This window comes from Mastigoproctus giganteus, chromosome 14 (genome assembly GCF_048544385.1).
Source record: "Mastigoproctus giganteus isolate SK-2022 chromosome 14, ASM4854438v1, whole genome shotgun sequence".
Classification (NCBI taxonomy): Eukaryota; Metazoa; Arthropoda; class Arachnida; order Uropygi; family Thelyphonidae; genus Mastigoproctus; species Mastigoproctus giganteus.
Window position 1 is genome coordinate 76,921,652 of NC_143588.1, and position 15,826 is coordinate 76,937,477.

A 15,826-nucleotide genomic window follows, 5' to 3' on the forward strand; every position below is an offset into this window, starting at 1 on the left:
GGGGTAGTGCTGATTGGAATGCTCTTTAAGATCTGGCAAATTTTATCACTACAATCAGTCAGGAGGCTATCAGTGTTGCAGTCATGCACATCAGAGAAAGCATTGTCCATGCAATTGCAGTTCCAAAAATGTTCGCCCAGTTTCCACCTTTTCCCAAATCCTGGTGGAATTCAGAATGCACAGTAGCAAAAAAGGCACAAAACAAAGTTTGGGGGATATTCTGACGATATTCTACCATGGCCAACCTAATAGCATTTAAACGTGCACGAGCCAAAGCACGCTACATTTGCCATCAGAGTCAGAAGGAATCGTGGATCCATTTCACATTGTCTTTTGCCCAGATGACCAGCATGAAGGTGGGCTGGGACAAAATCCGGAAAATGAAGGGAAAATATACAGCACACTGCTCATTGGTCCTGGAATATTGTGGAGGCACTATTGCAGACTCGGCTGCAATAGCCAGTGTTCTTGGTGAAACATTTTCTCACATCTCAGGAGCATCTTACTCTCCAGAGTTTCTGTTCCTTAAACACAAAACTGAAAACAAGCCCTCAATTTTACATCAAAGGGTATCCACCCATAAAACAACATCCAACTCTGTGGACCACCTGCTTCTCCTGTACAACAGAATCTTTCTTAAAGAGAAGTTTCCGGACATCTGGCACAAGGCAACTATTCTTGCCTTTGCTAAGCCAGAAAAGGATCCTAAATTTCAAAAAAAATTATCATCCTGTTGCTCTGACTAGCTGTTTGTGCAAAATATTGGAGAGAATGGTCAATGCTCGTCTTTTATGGTACTTAGAATCAAATGACTTTCCTTCCTGTCTTCAGTGTGGCTTCTGAAGGAACTGGTGCACTTTTGATCTCTTAATTAGATTGGAAACATCTATTCAAGATGCTTTCCTAAAAAGAGACCTCTTGGTGTCCATTTTCTTTGACATGGAAAAAGTGTATGATACAACTTGGAGATTTGGGATTTTAAAATCTCTTTATAACCTTTGTCTAAGAAGTCACCTTCCCGTTTTTATTAAAAACTTTTTATCCCTTCATTCTTTCCAAGTTGGAGTAGGATCCATCCTCTCTCTCTCTGTCCTTTTGACAGGAGGAGGGAGTACCACAAGGATCTGTCTTCAGTATTACGCTTTTTGCCATTAAAGTAAACTCTGTTACCGAACAACTTTCTTCGACCATAAATGGTGCACGTTTTAATTGAGAAAATATCCTTAGGATATTTTCTCAATTAAGCAACATGAAGGTTATTGAAAAAATTGCAACAAGCTGTTGACTGTCTCAACTCCTATCCCATGGCCAATAATTTCAGGTTCTCACCAGAGAAGACAGCTTGCATCCGTTTTTGTCGCAAGTGTAACCTTCACCCTGAACCCAAATTAAAGCTCGGACAAATGCCATTCCAGTAGTAGTAGAGATAATTCTTGGGAATCATATTTGACAAAAAGCTGACATTCTTCCAACATATTCGTCAGCTACATACAAAGTACATGAGAGGGCTGAACATTCTCTGTGCTCTCTCTTCTACTTCTTGGGGTGCAGACTGGTGCACTTTATTCCATCTGTATTGTGCACTTGTATTGTCAAAAGTAGATTATGGGTCTCAGGTATATGTGTCTGCCAGAAATAGCACTTCGTTGGCTTCACCCCATTCATAACTATGCCATCTGTATTTCTACTTGTGCATTCAGAACATCACCAGTCCGAAGTCTATATATCAAAGCAAATGAACCACCCTTGTCGCTTTGATAAAAACAGTTGTCTCTACAGTAGGCCTTTAAGCTGAATTCCTTGCCAGACCACTCCACATGAACATCTATTTTTGAGCCACAATGGGAAGATCTGTATGGCACTTGTCAGACTACCAACCATCCATTTGGTATTTGTGCCCAAGGGCTACCCAGAGAGCTTAACTTCATGGTAGGCAAGGTCGCTCAATCACCACAGCAGCTCCTTCCACCCTGACATGCTCAAATACCAGCTTGTGACTTCATGCTTAAGAATGTGACAAAGTCTAACATCCCATCTTCTGTCTGCCACAACATCATGCTGAACAATTTGATTTGCCAGTTTATACAGACAGTTTGAAATACCTATTACAATTTGTTATGAAAATAGTTCTTTATTATTATTAATAACTACTGTGACTATGAATGTGATGTTTTATTTTTTTGCATTCCTATGTGGACTGGAAAATATTCACCAGTTATTGTTATTATTATTATTATTAGCTGATGATGCAAGGAAGCCTGCAGCTTGAGCTGCACCAGTCAAAAAAAAAAAAAAAAAAAAAATTCTGAATTACCCCGAGAGGAGAGAGAGAGAGAGAGAGAGAGTAGAAGGGAATCACCAAGAAAGAGAAGAATGATGATATCAGCTCAGGACCCTGGGTGTGCCAAGCCCATACTCACCAGATGTGAGCCCCTGGGGTTACCAAATTATTATTTACCAGAATGTCGAATTTCTATTATAAATCGCTATTGGAAGCTGCCATATAAGTGCCTAAAATTGACATGGGAAAATTGACGAGCACAATCACTTAGATACAAAAGCTTTAAAAATATATAACTATATTATATATACAAATTGAATTATTACTATTGCTTGTACAAATGCATATTTATGATCAGGTGAAAATAAATAAATAAAATAATGAAAACAATGTAAAATTGCAACATTTGCAACAATCCTTTTCTACCTAATGTAATTCACAAGACTCAAGGAGTGTGTTGAGGATGCAAATTTATAGATGCCACAAGCATAGTGGTATATAGAATGGTCATGGCATTTCTCAGGGACTGGTATCATCGAGAAAGTAAATGTGGTAACAGCTGTTCAACTACTTCTTAAAGGTCATTGTTTGTATTAGAATTTGATCTTTTGATGAGTGAGTTATCTATATCTAGGTTCCTAGCAGTCAGTTTCCATAGGGATGGGCTCTGTAGAATGAGCTTCTTGTAAATTTGAAATTTTATATATAAATCCTTTTAAATAGTAATATATTCTTATTTTTACTTTATACCCCAACAGCTATATATATATATATATATATATACAGGGTGTCTCAAAAATATTGATACAAACGTTTAGGGGAGGTAGGTAACATTTAAATGAATGTGAATCGAATAGGAACCCATAACCAGAAACGTCACCGTAAGTCGATAGATGGCACTGTTCATCAGTTTGCGAGAGGGAAAATTTCTGGTTTACTCATTCAAGCAGTAGTCGCCGCACGAAGAGCATGCATCGATATACGAACTGTGAGTTGGCAGACATGCACCTAGTGTATGGATTAGCAGCGGGCAATGGACAAGCCGCTCAACGAATTTATGGAGTACGCTTCGCAGACAGACACGTAGCAGACCACCGTTTGTTTGCGTGTGTGTGCATCAAAATTTGTGCGATTACGGGTCATTTAGAGGTAACAGGAGTAGTGCAGGCAGATCACGTTTGACGCGAACTCCTGCCATGGAAGAAAGTGTGTTGAATGCCATCCAGAATAATCCTACTACCAGCACACATGCCATTGCCTCTGCCTTAGGAATGTCTTGTTGCAGTGTATAGCGTGTCTGACACGACGATTCCTTACACCCCTTTAATCTTCAAAGGGTTCAGTTACTGCTCCCCCAAGATCATCCTGCACGTGTGGCTTTTGCGCAGTGGTTTCTCCAAGAAAGTGTTCAAGACTTCAATTTTCCAGCCTATGTTTTGTTCACGGATGAGGCTTATTTCACTCGGAAAGGCTTATTCAATCAGCACAATGCTCATGTGTGGGCTCACGACAACCCACACAGTGTGCGCCCCCATGCGGCACAACATCGCTTCGCAATAAATGTGTGGGCAGGTATGGTCAGTGACTGCTTAGTCGGCCCATACCTGTTACCATCCCGCATGAACTCCACTAAATATCGGATCTTTCTTGAACAAGTTCTACCAGGGTTACTTGACGATGTTCCAGCAAATGTGAGACGCAACATTTGGTTTCAACATGACGGGGCGCCTGCCCATTATGGAAGGTGTGTTCATGACCATTTGAACAGGCATTTTGGGCGTCGATGGATTGGCCGTGGTGGACCCATTGCCTGGCCCCCACGCTCATCTGATTTATCGAGCCTTGATTTCTTTCTGTGGGGGGGGGCCCTCAAATCTGTCATGTGTGAATTGCCTGTGGAGACGGAAATGGATCTCGTGGCGAGACTCGTCTGCGGTGCTGCTGCTGCTGCTGCTGTCAAAGAAACTCCACGGATTTTTCCGTGGAGTTTCTTCGACAGCAGCCAATCCATGGCTGTGTCGGTGTCACGCATGCATCACGTCTCATGGTGGAACCTTTGAGCATCTGTTGTAACATCATGAAATGCATCCATCTCGTACTCCATTGTTAATATTATGTCAAATAAATGTTTGCCACTAATTACCGTCTTGTGTCATTTCTGCTTCTTGTGCCTCTGCTACTACTTTCCCGTGACTTTTCCGGTTATGGATTCCTACCATGACGAAATGGATTCACATTCCTTTAGATGTTACCTATCTCCCCTAAACATTTGTACCAATATTTTTGAGACACCCTGTATAAAACGCTTAGGTATGCTGCCCAAAATATATTCATTAAAAAAAAAAAAAAAAAAGAAAGAAAGATGAGAAAACATAATCAATTTAAGTTTTAAGAAGTGTAAAAATGGCTGAACAGTGTGTAAGAATTTTGAAAAAATGTAGAAGAAATGCTAATGAAACATTAGAGGAGAGATCTGAGAGACCAAAATGAGCCTCTACAACTACGAAGACTGACAGTAAACATTGAAGAAAGAGAAGCAAGATTGGAAATGAGAAGATGGACGAAAACAAATCCAAGGTTGTTTGAAATCGTCACCAAGTGCATGCTACATGGTCCTTGTGGTGCACTCAATGCACGATCTCCATGCATGAAAGAAGGTGTATGCAGTAGGGGATTTGCGAAAGAGTTCAGAGATACAACAGAAGAGAACATTAACGGCTATCCGATATGTAAAGGAAGAGGACTTGCTGTTAAAGTAGGAAAGTATGATGTAGACAATAGATGGATTATACCTTATAATCCATGGTTGTCGAAGAAATTCAATACGCATCTTAATGTGGAAGTGTGTGCTTCTGCGAAGAGTGTAAAGTACCTTTATAAGTACGTTTATAAAGGTCATGATGTGGCATCTGTATGATTACAGAGGGAAGGAAGGTACCAATGGTAGTTCGGTCTATGACGAGATTCAAACTTTCTTAGATAGATGGTACATTAGTGCACCTAAAGGAATGTGGCATTTGAATGAGTTTCCGGAGAAGTCGCACTCCATTGTAAAATTAGCAGTGCACCTACCTGATCAACAGCAAGTGATCTTCCAAGAGGGCAGAGAAGAGGAGGCCTTGCAGTGGGGAATGTCTATAAAGACCATGCTTGAGGCATGGTTTGAATTAAACAAAACAGATGTGCAAGCAACGCAATTCACTTATGCAGAGATACCAAAGTACTACGTATTTGAGAAAAAAATCAGGCAAATGGAAACATGGGCAAAGAGGCGGAGACGGTGTTATTGGATGTATGCCTGTTGTAAATGTTCAAGACAGCAAGCACTGCCATCTATGCATGCTTCTTACAATACAAAAGTTACAAGTTTTGAGCATTTGCGAACGGTCAATGGACAACTCTGAAACATTTCAGCAAGCTTGCAGAAAACATGGACTTTTGAAAGGAGACAGGATATGGAATGACACACTTTCCGAGGCAATCGAGGCACATACACAGAGTTATATATGGTTACCGTTTGCAATGATATGTGGATTTGGAGAACCAGAAGATGTACCTGAACTATGGGAAAGACATAAGCAGGGCATGAGTGAAGATTTCATAAGACGTTATTCTGAAGAAACTGGCCCTCTCTATAAGTCAAACACTAATCATAACTGTTTTTTTTTTTTTTTAATGGCCCGGCTGGAACTGGAAAAACATTTCTTTACTCAACCATACTACACACCATACGAGACAAGGGAGATAGTGTTACTCTTGTTGCATCTACAGGTATTGCTGCAATTCTGTTAGCAGGAGGCAGAACTGCTTACTCTACGTTCAAGAAACCTCTGCTTCTGAATGCAACTTCAACATGCAATTTAAAGCCGAATACAGAGGAAGCTAAGGCACTTCTGCAATCAAAACTGATAGTGTGGGACGAAGCACAATGACTCACGTTCATGCTTTTCAAGCAGTAGACACTCTACTGCACTATCTGACAGGATTAGACAAGTCTTTCAGAGGGAAAGTTATACTACTAGGCAGAGACTTCAGGCAAGTCCTACCGGTGATACAACAAGGCTCAAGATCTCTAACAGTTGGCAGTTGTATAAAGAAACATAGGCTATGGACCCAATTCCATGTACTGAAACTTACATGTAATATGCAAACAATAGCAAGCGAGATGGAATTTTCAGACTGGATATTAGAAGTAGGTGATGGAAGAAGTGGTGCAACTATAAGTTTGCCTACACCCTGTTTTTCAAACACACAAGACCCTGTGGAACAACTCTATGGTGACATTAACTTCAACACTGTTACTTCTCAGTAACTCAAAGGCAGAGCAATACTAAGTGTTACAAATGGGATTCTTTGGAACTGAACAACAAAGTGTTAGACCATATTCTCGGAGAAGAAACTGTTTTGTGTGGATACTGTAGCAAGCGATGAACCAAGTGAGCATCCGGCATACTCTGAAGAATTTCTCAACAGCTTAATACCAGCGGGAATGCCTTCTCACGAGCTAAAACTGAAAGTAGGTTGTGTAATCATGCTACTATGGAATCTTATGCCATCAAGGGGACTTTGCAATGGAACAAGATTGATAATTACACGTCTACAAAAACGCATCGTAGAGGCTCATGTAATAGATGGATTGAACTTAGATACTGTTTTCGTACCACACATACCTCTTATTCCATCTGATACAAATATGCCATTCAAATTCAAAAGAAGATAGTTTCCTATACGTGTAGTATTTTCAATGACCATCAACAAGTCAGGGATACTTTTTCAAATACTTATACCTTTCAAAACTTGTATTCAGTCATGGGCTACTGTATGTTGATCTCTCTCAAGAGTTAGATCATTAAGTGTTGTATCTGAGAAGAATGAAATTTTTAATTGTTTATAATGAAATTTATGAATTAATAAATAAAATGTTTATATTTAACTAATAACCTTTAAGATATGATGTATGTTACGTCGAGTACAACTAATTTAGAGTAAAATTATCAAAACTCAAACTAGACCAAGTGAGTGACCTCAAGAAACTAGAATTTAAAAAAGCATGCAAAACTAAACAAATTAAAAAAACTATCATTCTTATGTGGACATTTTAATAATTTAATTTTAAAAATAAACAGTTGCACTTTATAAGCAATTAAATTTCTTTATAATTATTGTTACTTTTCTTTGAGACAGTTTTGCACACCAAATTTTTATCCAATTTTGGCTTTTATAAGCCAAAATTGGATAAAAATGACTGACTGGTGCAATCTATTTTTTAAGTTATTTTCATGCTGCCATTTATTTAATCTAACTTTTAGTTGGAAATGCAGATAAGATGGCAGCATACACTAAAAAAATGTCAAGATAATTCGTACAAAATTTGGTGCATTACTTGAAACAACCTTGAAAATACGTAAATCTTTATGCAGGAGCCCACACATGAAAGTGTAAATATACGTGGGCTGTTCCGAAAATATGTGGACTGAGATCATTGCTCTGAGTCTGTGTCACTTGGGAGGTTGGTATGGGTCTCCTTTTCGAAATAGTGTCCTTCACATTCTATACACCTTTTACAGTGGTTCACTAGCTTCTGAAACACATGCTGCAGACCATTTTCTGAAAGGCATTGCAGGATAGCGGATGTGGCAGATTTCACTTCTTCATTTGTGTTAAATTTTTTTTTTCCTCTCACTCTTTTTTGAGGCTCATGAAATCCCAATAATTGCATGGTGCAAGATCTGGCTGTATGGGGTGGGGGGGGGTCTAGTGGTTGACCACCAATTTTCACTAAAGCCTGCATTGCTGGTTGTGCAACGTGTGGCCTAGCATTATCTTGAAGAAGAAACCATTCTTGATTAAGCAGTTTCAGTCTTTTTTTGCAAATTGCTCCTTTGAGGTGAACTTGCAATGTGTTAACTTTTATTCTGACCACTTTTGCCTAACTTTACACAAAAGTCAATCGTGATTTTTTTGTCTAATAATTAACGAAATATCTTTCACATCCTCCATCATAAAACACACCACATAAACTGATATAACGAACACAAAAATGAATACTATGTGATATGCTTGCACAACCTAACTAAGAAAAGGTGGGGGAACATTCGTAGACAGCAAACTCGTCACTCATTTCCATAGCAACAAAGCAGTGTTGCCACTCCACGTATTTTCAGAACAGTTCTTGTATGTAGGTACTCACGAAAGGGTTAAGTTCTAATGCAAATAATATTTGATATTTTTAAAACTTAGTTCACCAAAACTCAACTTTGTACAAAACCAAAATTAAATTTAAGTGAGTCCAGATTTATAAATAATCTTCCATGCTAAAATTTAACTGATGTTAATTGTTTTTTGTTATTTTTTTCCAAGTTGAAAGGGATCCTAGCAAAAGAAGAGTAAAACCTGTAGAAAAACATCTGCAGCTTCTAGATTTTGGGGACTTAGATGACAGTTCTGATGATAGTGACTTTAAAATTGGAGACCACGAGCAAGGTTTGTGATAGAATTGCACATAAACAAATTAAAATAAAATTAAGTAAAACATGTCAGTGACAGGTGTCTAATCTTTCCATAGAGCTTTAATTTTTCCAGCTAAATGCAAACAGCTGACAGAAATACAGACATTCGCATTATATCTGCCAGATGCCATGCAAGCATCCGAGTTTCAGTTGGGGGGGGGGTCATCATCATCAGCCATTTTCAATCCACTGCAGGATGAAGGCCTCTCCAGCAACTTTCCAGTTCCTTCTGTTTTGAGCACTGGCCATCCATTTACTACTCAAAACCTCATGAATTTCATCTATCCATCTCCGCCTTTGTCTTCCAGGTTTTCTTCTAGCTCCTCTTGGGTACCATTCTGTTATTTTCTTAGTCCATCTGTCATCATGTCTTCGAGCTATGTGTCCTGCCCAAGACCATTTTAGTTCTTTAGTTTTGATAAGAATGTCCTTTACTTGAGTTTGCTGCCTAATCCATGTGTTTCTCTTCTTATCTAACAGTCTGATTCCCAATATAATTCGTTCCATTCTTCGCTGTGTAGTTCTTAGCTTCTCTTCCATTCTTTTGGTGAGTGCCCAAGTTTCGCTTCCATAAGTCATGGTGGGGAGTATACATTGATTCATTATTTTACGTTTCAGACAAACTGGGATATTGCTCTTCAGTATGTGACTATATTTCCTGAATGCTATCCATCCAAAATTTATTCTTCTCTTGACTTCCAGCCATTTATCATTATTACAGCTAATAACTTGTCCCAGATAAGTATATGACTCCACCTTTTCAATTACTGCTCCTTCAATCATTATTTCCCTTTCCGTGGCATACTTATTCATCATTACTTTTGTTTTAGCCATATTCATCTTTAGTCCAAAATCCTTACTAACTGTGCATAACTGATTAAGATTTTCCTCTAATTCTTTGGGATCGTGGCTTATGACCACAATGTCATCTGCAAATCGTAAATGGTTTAGGTACTCTCCGTTCACATTGACTCCTTTCTGCGACCAGTCTAATCTTCTGAAAGCTTCCTCAAGGGCAGCAGTAAACAGCTTCGTAGATATTGTGTCTCCTTGTCAAACTCCTTTCTCGATTTTAAATTTGCTACTGTCTTTGTCTAGTCTAATAAAGGATGTAGCATTCTCATATATTTTCTTCAAAATCATAATATATGGAGTATCTATGCCTTGTCTTTCCAGTGCCCGAAACATTGCCTTATGCTGTATGGAGTCAAACGCCTTTTCATAATCCACAAATGCCAGGCATAATGGTGTTTTATATTCATTTGCTTTCTCCATTAGCTGTGATATTACGTGAAGGTGATCCATAGTTGAGAATCCTGTCCTAAAGCCAGCTTGCTCTTTCGGTTGATTCTCATCAAGTATTCTTTCTAATCTGTTAGTAATGACCCTTGTGAACAACTTTTAGATATGGGATAACAAGCTAATTGGTCTATAATTTCCAATTTCTGATTTATCTCCTTTCTTATGCAGCAAAACTATGATTGCATTATTCCACTGCTTAGGCATCACACCTTTTCTAATGCACTTTGTGAAGAGCCTTGCCAGTTTTTGTCTTATGTCTCTTCCTCCCAATTTTAACAACTCTACAGTAACTTCATCTTCCCCCGGGGCTTTCCGATTCTTCATTTTCTTCAATGCATGTTCTACCTCATCAGGAAGAATATCGGGTATGTCGTATGTGTTGCTACTTTGCAATCCATGTTCCCCACTGCTGGTATCATTCCCTCGCTCCTTGTATAATTCTCTATAGTAGTCTTCTGCTATTTGAATTATGCCTTTTCTGCTGTTTATAAGTACACCATCGCTATTCTTCAGTTTCAGTATCATTTGTCTTTCTGTATTACTGCTCATGGCTGCTGATTTAAATCCTTTGTTTTCCCTTAATGCTTGTTCTACTTTTCTTGTGTTAAATCTTCTTATGTCCTCTCTGAGTCTCTTTCTAATGGCTTTGCATAACTCAGTATACTCAATTTTCTCCCTGTCAGTGTTTTTCTTGCTCTTCATTTGTCGTCTTTGGTTCATCATGACAAGTGTTTCTTGACTAATTTTTTCTTCTTTGGATTTCTGTTTCCCTATAGGTTTCTTGGGCTTTATCACTTTCAGAAAGTTGTAATATTCCTCGTCGATATCTTGGTCCTGAGCAGTCTGCAGAAGCTCAAACTTGTTCTTAAGTTCCCAGTACATACTGCTTTTTCTCCTCCTCTGTTATTTCAAAGACCTTTGTATTATTTACTCGAGTCAGTTTTTTCCTTTCCTTTCCTACATCTATATCAAGTGTACATCTTACCATTCTGTGATCACTTTCAACATTTACCTTATTCGGGACGGTAACATCATTCACAATATATCTTCTGTTAGTGAGGATGAAGTCGATTTCATTAGTTGTTAATCCATTTGCACTCTTCCATGTCCACTTTCTGTTCACCCTTTTCTTGAAAAAAAGTGTTCATTACTGATAGTCCTTGAGATTCTGCAAATTCCACAAGTCTTTCACCAATTCCAAAATTTCCTATAGTTCCTCTTTCTGCGCTGTTTTGCCTTTTTCCAACCTTAGCATTGAAGTCCCCCATAATAATAGTGTAGTGTGTTTTCTGCTCATCTAGAAGACTCTCAATTTCAGTGTACATTTCTTCAACCTCTTCATCATCATGGCTCGATGTTGGTGCATAAATCATTATAATCTTTAGCTTGTACCTCTTAGAAATCTTGAATATTAGTCTTGACACCCTTGGTGATGTACTTTTGAATTCCAAAATGTTGTTTTTAAAATCTTTATGGACCAGAAACCCAACTCCACCTTCACTCCTTTCACTGTTTCCATTGGTGCACAGCAGATTTCCACTTTATAAACTTATAAGTGATTCATTTCTTCTTGTTTCAGCCAAACCGATGATATTCCAATTCACATTTTCTAATTCCTTTTCCAGCTCTAATATCCTGTCTTCACCGATGAGTGATCGTACATTATAACAGGCCAAGTTCAATTTCCGTGCATGGCAGTCTGGTCGTACCCAGAGATTCTTAGCACCCTCTGCTTCCACTCTGATCCTCTCGCTGCCGTAAGAGGGAGAGTGAAAGCTGCTGGGGACTGAGGGCCATTTGTATTGTTGTGCTCTCATTGCTGGAGGGTTTGGTCTTTTCCTCTTCACGCTGACCAGGCGTCTTGAAGAGAACCACTCTACACGTTCGTTGCCACCTAAGTGACGTAACAGGGCTTACCATCGAGAAGGTGTGCATGAGTGGATTTTAGGGAGGCAGGCCAACCGGACTTCTCCTAAATCTTCTGTAATAGAGAGATATTGGATCCATCAGTGTTTTAGGCTAAGTGTCTGATAACACACAGGATACCTGTTCCCCTCTAATTGAAGGTTACTGACCCCCCCAGTTGGGGGGGTCAGTAACCTTCAATTAGAGGGGAACTGGGGGGGTCAGTAACCTTCAATTCTAAAAAAAAATAAATAAATACTATAAAAACTTATATAAACTTGTTATTGGTGTCTCTTGTTTATTTTTATCTGATATGTTTTAATTGGGTTTAACAAATCATAATTAATAATTATCATTTTCAATTCAGTGGAAAAGCTAAAATTTCATTTTTTATAATTAAAACAAAATGGGGGAATTAAATATATGTCCACCCTGTCTTTGTTACAACTGAAGTTACAAGTGAGTGAGTTAAGTTTTGAATTGTATGAATTGTTTGTGTGAATAATAAAATTATATTCTGCATTATTAATATTTTGACACACAAATATTGTATTTTATTATTATTAATTTATTTCACTGCCAGTGAAATTAATTTAATTTCACTCACTGACTGAAAAAGGCTTTTGTAAAAAAATTCAAGCATGTATTACTACTGGTGGAATAATAGTAACTGTTGCTCTTAACAATTTAGAATTTTCCTAAGCCCTTGGGCCACCCATAGACATTTGGGAGGAGTTATTGGGCATTAGTCACATGACAACTTAATCCTTTATGAATGTGACAGTCCAAGGCGAATTGTATGCTTTGGGTTAGTGTGTTATATACCATGCCATAAGGCATGCCTCTGTTTCCAAGAGCAATATTGTAATTTTGCTACTGTAGCTGATTTAGCTCTTTGAAAGTAGTGACAGTAGGGAAAAAAAATTTATTACTTCTAGGAAGGCTACTAAAGTTGATTTTGAAGGAAAGATGAAAAAACCACTGAAATTCTTGAAATTATTGGCATATGCAAAGCAACACCTAGGATAGAAATTGAAGAAAATGGAAGAAGTTTGCAATAGAAGAGTGGGCAGATGTGGAAGAAAATGCAAATAAACTCCAAGAACTGATAATCACCTTCTTACTTAAGACAGATTTGCTTATTCTGAAAATCTTGCCAAAATTTGGAAAATAATAACTGATAGAACTATGAGGAGAAATTTAAAGGATGTAGGTTATCTAATTAAGAAGCCAATGCTTACTAAAAACAGTGGCAAGCACACTTTTGTGTGAGCGAAATGGCACCAACATTCAGGGACATTCCTAGGAATATGTGGTGCCCGGGTGCCAATCACAATTTGGCAGCCCCCCCTTTTCTTCATATGTGTATGTAAGTTTCAGGTTTTCAGATGCTCCTTGAACGTTGGTGTCTGGGTGTAGCGTGCCTCTTGCACCCCAGGACAACCCCTTCCCTGCCAACATTGATCTTAAGGAGAGTGGTAGAAAGTATTGAGTGATGTAACAAAAATTAATTTGAATGACAGTAATTACTTTAGAGATTTTTGCAGTTGCAGTTAATCTCTGCATGCTTTATGTACAGTCAAGACTGTGAAATTTTCCATTAGTGTGGTGGTCTGGGCTATTAATCAGCCAGTGGTATGGAGAGATTGAAAATCTTTAACATCAATGTGAATGCCATAAATATACAGACTTTCTTCTTAAATAATACCTTCAGCAAGAGCTACTTAACAATGTTGAATTTGTTTTTCAAGTGATTCTGTCCCGTCCTTTATCACTGAGCAAAGAGGGATAAGAATTTTTCATTGCCCATAAATGTTGAAACATTATCTTGGCCTGATAATTCACAGATTTCAATCCCATAGAAAATCTGTGGATGCAATTAAAAAACAAATATCATATGAAATGTGAATCATTTCATATGATATTTTTATGAAATTATAAAAATGGTATTATGAAATTCCACAAGAAACATTAAAAAAGCCCTGTGTGCTCCTTGCACTGTAATGATGTAATTAGTACATTTTACAATTACATGTTCTTGGATATTTAACAAAATATTTGGTCTTAGATGAGTAATAAAACCATGTACAGTCAGTCCTCGTATAACACGTGTTTACATTACACGAATTCAATCATACACGATTTATAAATAGGGGAACGATATCTTATATAACATGAACCGAATTCGCTTATGCACGATTCACCTTTGTATTTACAAGAAATGGCAGTCGAACGCAGAATTACCCCAACTGAACGCAACACGATAGGAATGAAGAGAAGATTCTGAAAATGTATTTATGTTTCTTATATCAGTGAAGGGGAAACACATTTCACCATAATAACGTAAAAACCCACACAATTCCAGCTATCGGTATTATCGCAAATGCAATTAGATCGAGTTTACTACCAGTTTATAACAGATTCCACTAGCAGAAACGCAACTGGAAATTGTTTTTATTGTTTTATGGTAGTAACCCCTAGAAATGTGCTTTAGTAAAATGTGAGGTGTTAATAGTATATCTCTGCCTTTATGGTGTTGTTTATTCAGTTGCTACACGCACGCAGCTTTGTTTATGTGTATCAAGCTTGCCTCTTCATTTTGTAATCGTGCTTTATTCCCTAAAAATGAGTAAAATTCTTAAAAGGTGTGAACAGGAAGCGTCCTGGTGGAGACACTGCAGATTCAGAGAGAAAAAGAAAAGCAATATCGATAAACAGAGGCGGACTGTGTCAAAAATTCTTACCCGGGAAAATTTATAGCGGCCACTAGATTGAACAGGCAAGGTTTCTCAAACTGGAAAGTGGAATGCAATGTGCTATCATCGGCAAAACTATGGATACGATTTCGAATCAATGGAAGAAGGTCATTAATATACAAGAGTGGGGGAAAGAACTGAACCTTGGGGAACACCGGCATTAGTGGAGAAGTTAGAAGACAGAGAGCCATCTACCATCCCCCTCAGTGAGCGATCAGAGAGAAAACTGGATAACCAATTACAAAAAACAGTTGGCAAACCATAAGATGGAAGTTTGTTTAGAAGACCTTTATGCCAAACACGATCGAAAGCCTTTGAGATGTCAAGAGCAACTACTTGTGTTTCACCGAACCTTTCCATTGAATTAGTCCATAAATGGGTAACATAAGCCAGAATATCACCAGTGGATCGACACTGACGTAATCCATCCTGGCGATCGTTGATCAGACGGAAGGTTTCTAGATAGTTTAAGAGTTGGCGGTTAATTGATTTCTCCATTACTTTAGAAAGAGTAGAAGTAATTGCAATGGGACGATAATTGGATGGGAGGGATTTGTCACCCTTTTTAGGAACTGGCTGGATATGAGCAAATTTCCAAGCAGAAGCAAAAACACCTTTGGAATAAGAAAGTGAAAAAAGGCGGCAAAGAATAGGAGTAAGTTCAGGAGCACAGGTTTTGAGAACAAGTGGAGAAATACCATCGGGACCTGGAGCTTTCTTAGCATCAAGATTCATCAAAATCCTTCTGACATCCTTTTAACGGAAGATCACAGGAGGCATTGAATGGAGCATGTTGGGAATGGTGGGAGGTGTTTTACCAAGATCATTAATATATGAGTTGGAAGAAAAATAGGATGCTAGCAGGTCAGCTGTATCCTTGGCTGAAGTGACAACAGAACCATCTGGTTTGGACAGAGGTGGGAGCAGAGATGGGAAAAAGTTGTGGCCAATAGCTTTGGCAAGGGACTAGAATGCTCGGCTACCATTAAGGCAAGAAGCAAGTTTAAGTTGACAAAAGTGCAAGCCCATTGTTAAAATATTCACAGCTCACCACTGGAGGGGACCTAACCGAA

General features: G+C 38.4%; 1 protein-coding gene across 1 annotated transcript in view; it reads left to right on the top strand.

The window, feature by feature from the left end:
* The window catches only part of LOC150075263 (PHD finger protein 14-like), a 313,155-nt gene that overhangs the window by 23,356 nt on the left and 273,973 nt on the right, over positions 1-15,826 (top strand). The window contains exon 2 of the mRNA XM_090388420.1: positions 8,642-8,764. Within this exon, the coding sequence (XP_090244546.1) occupies positions 8,642-8,764 (123 nt within the window). The remainder of the gene's footprint in view (positions 1-8,641; positions 8,765-15,826) is intronic.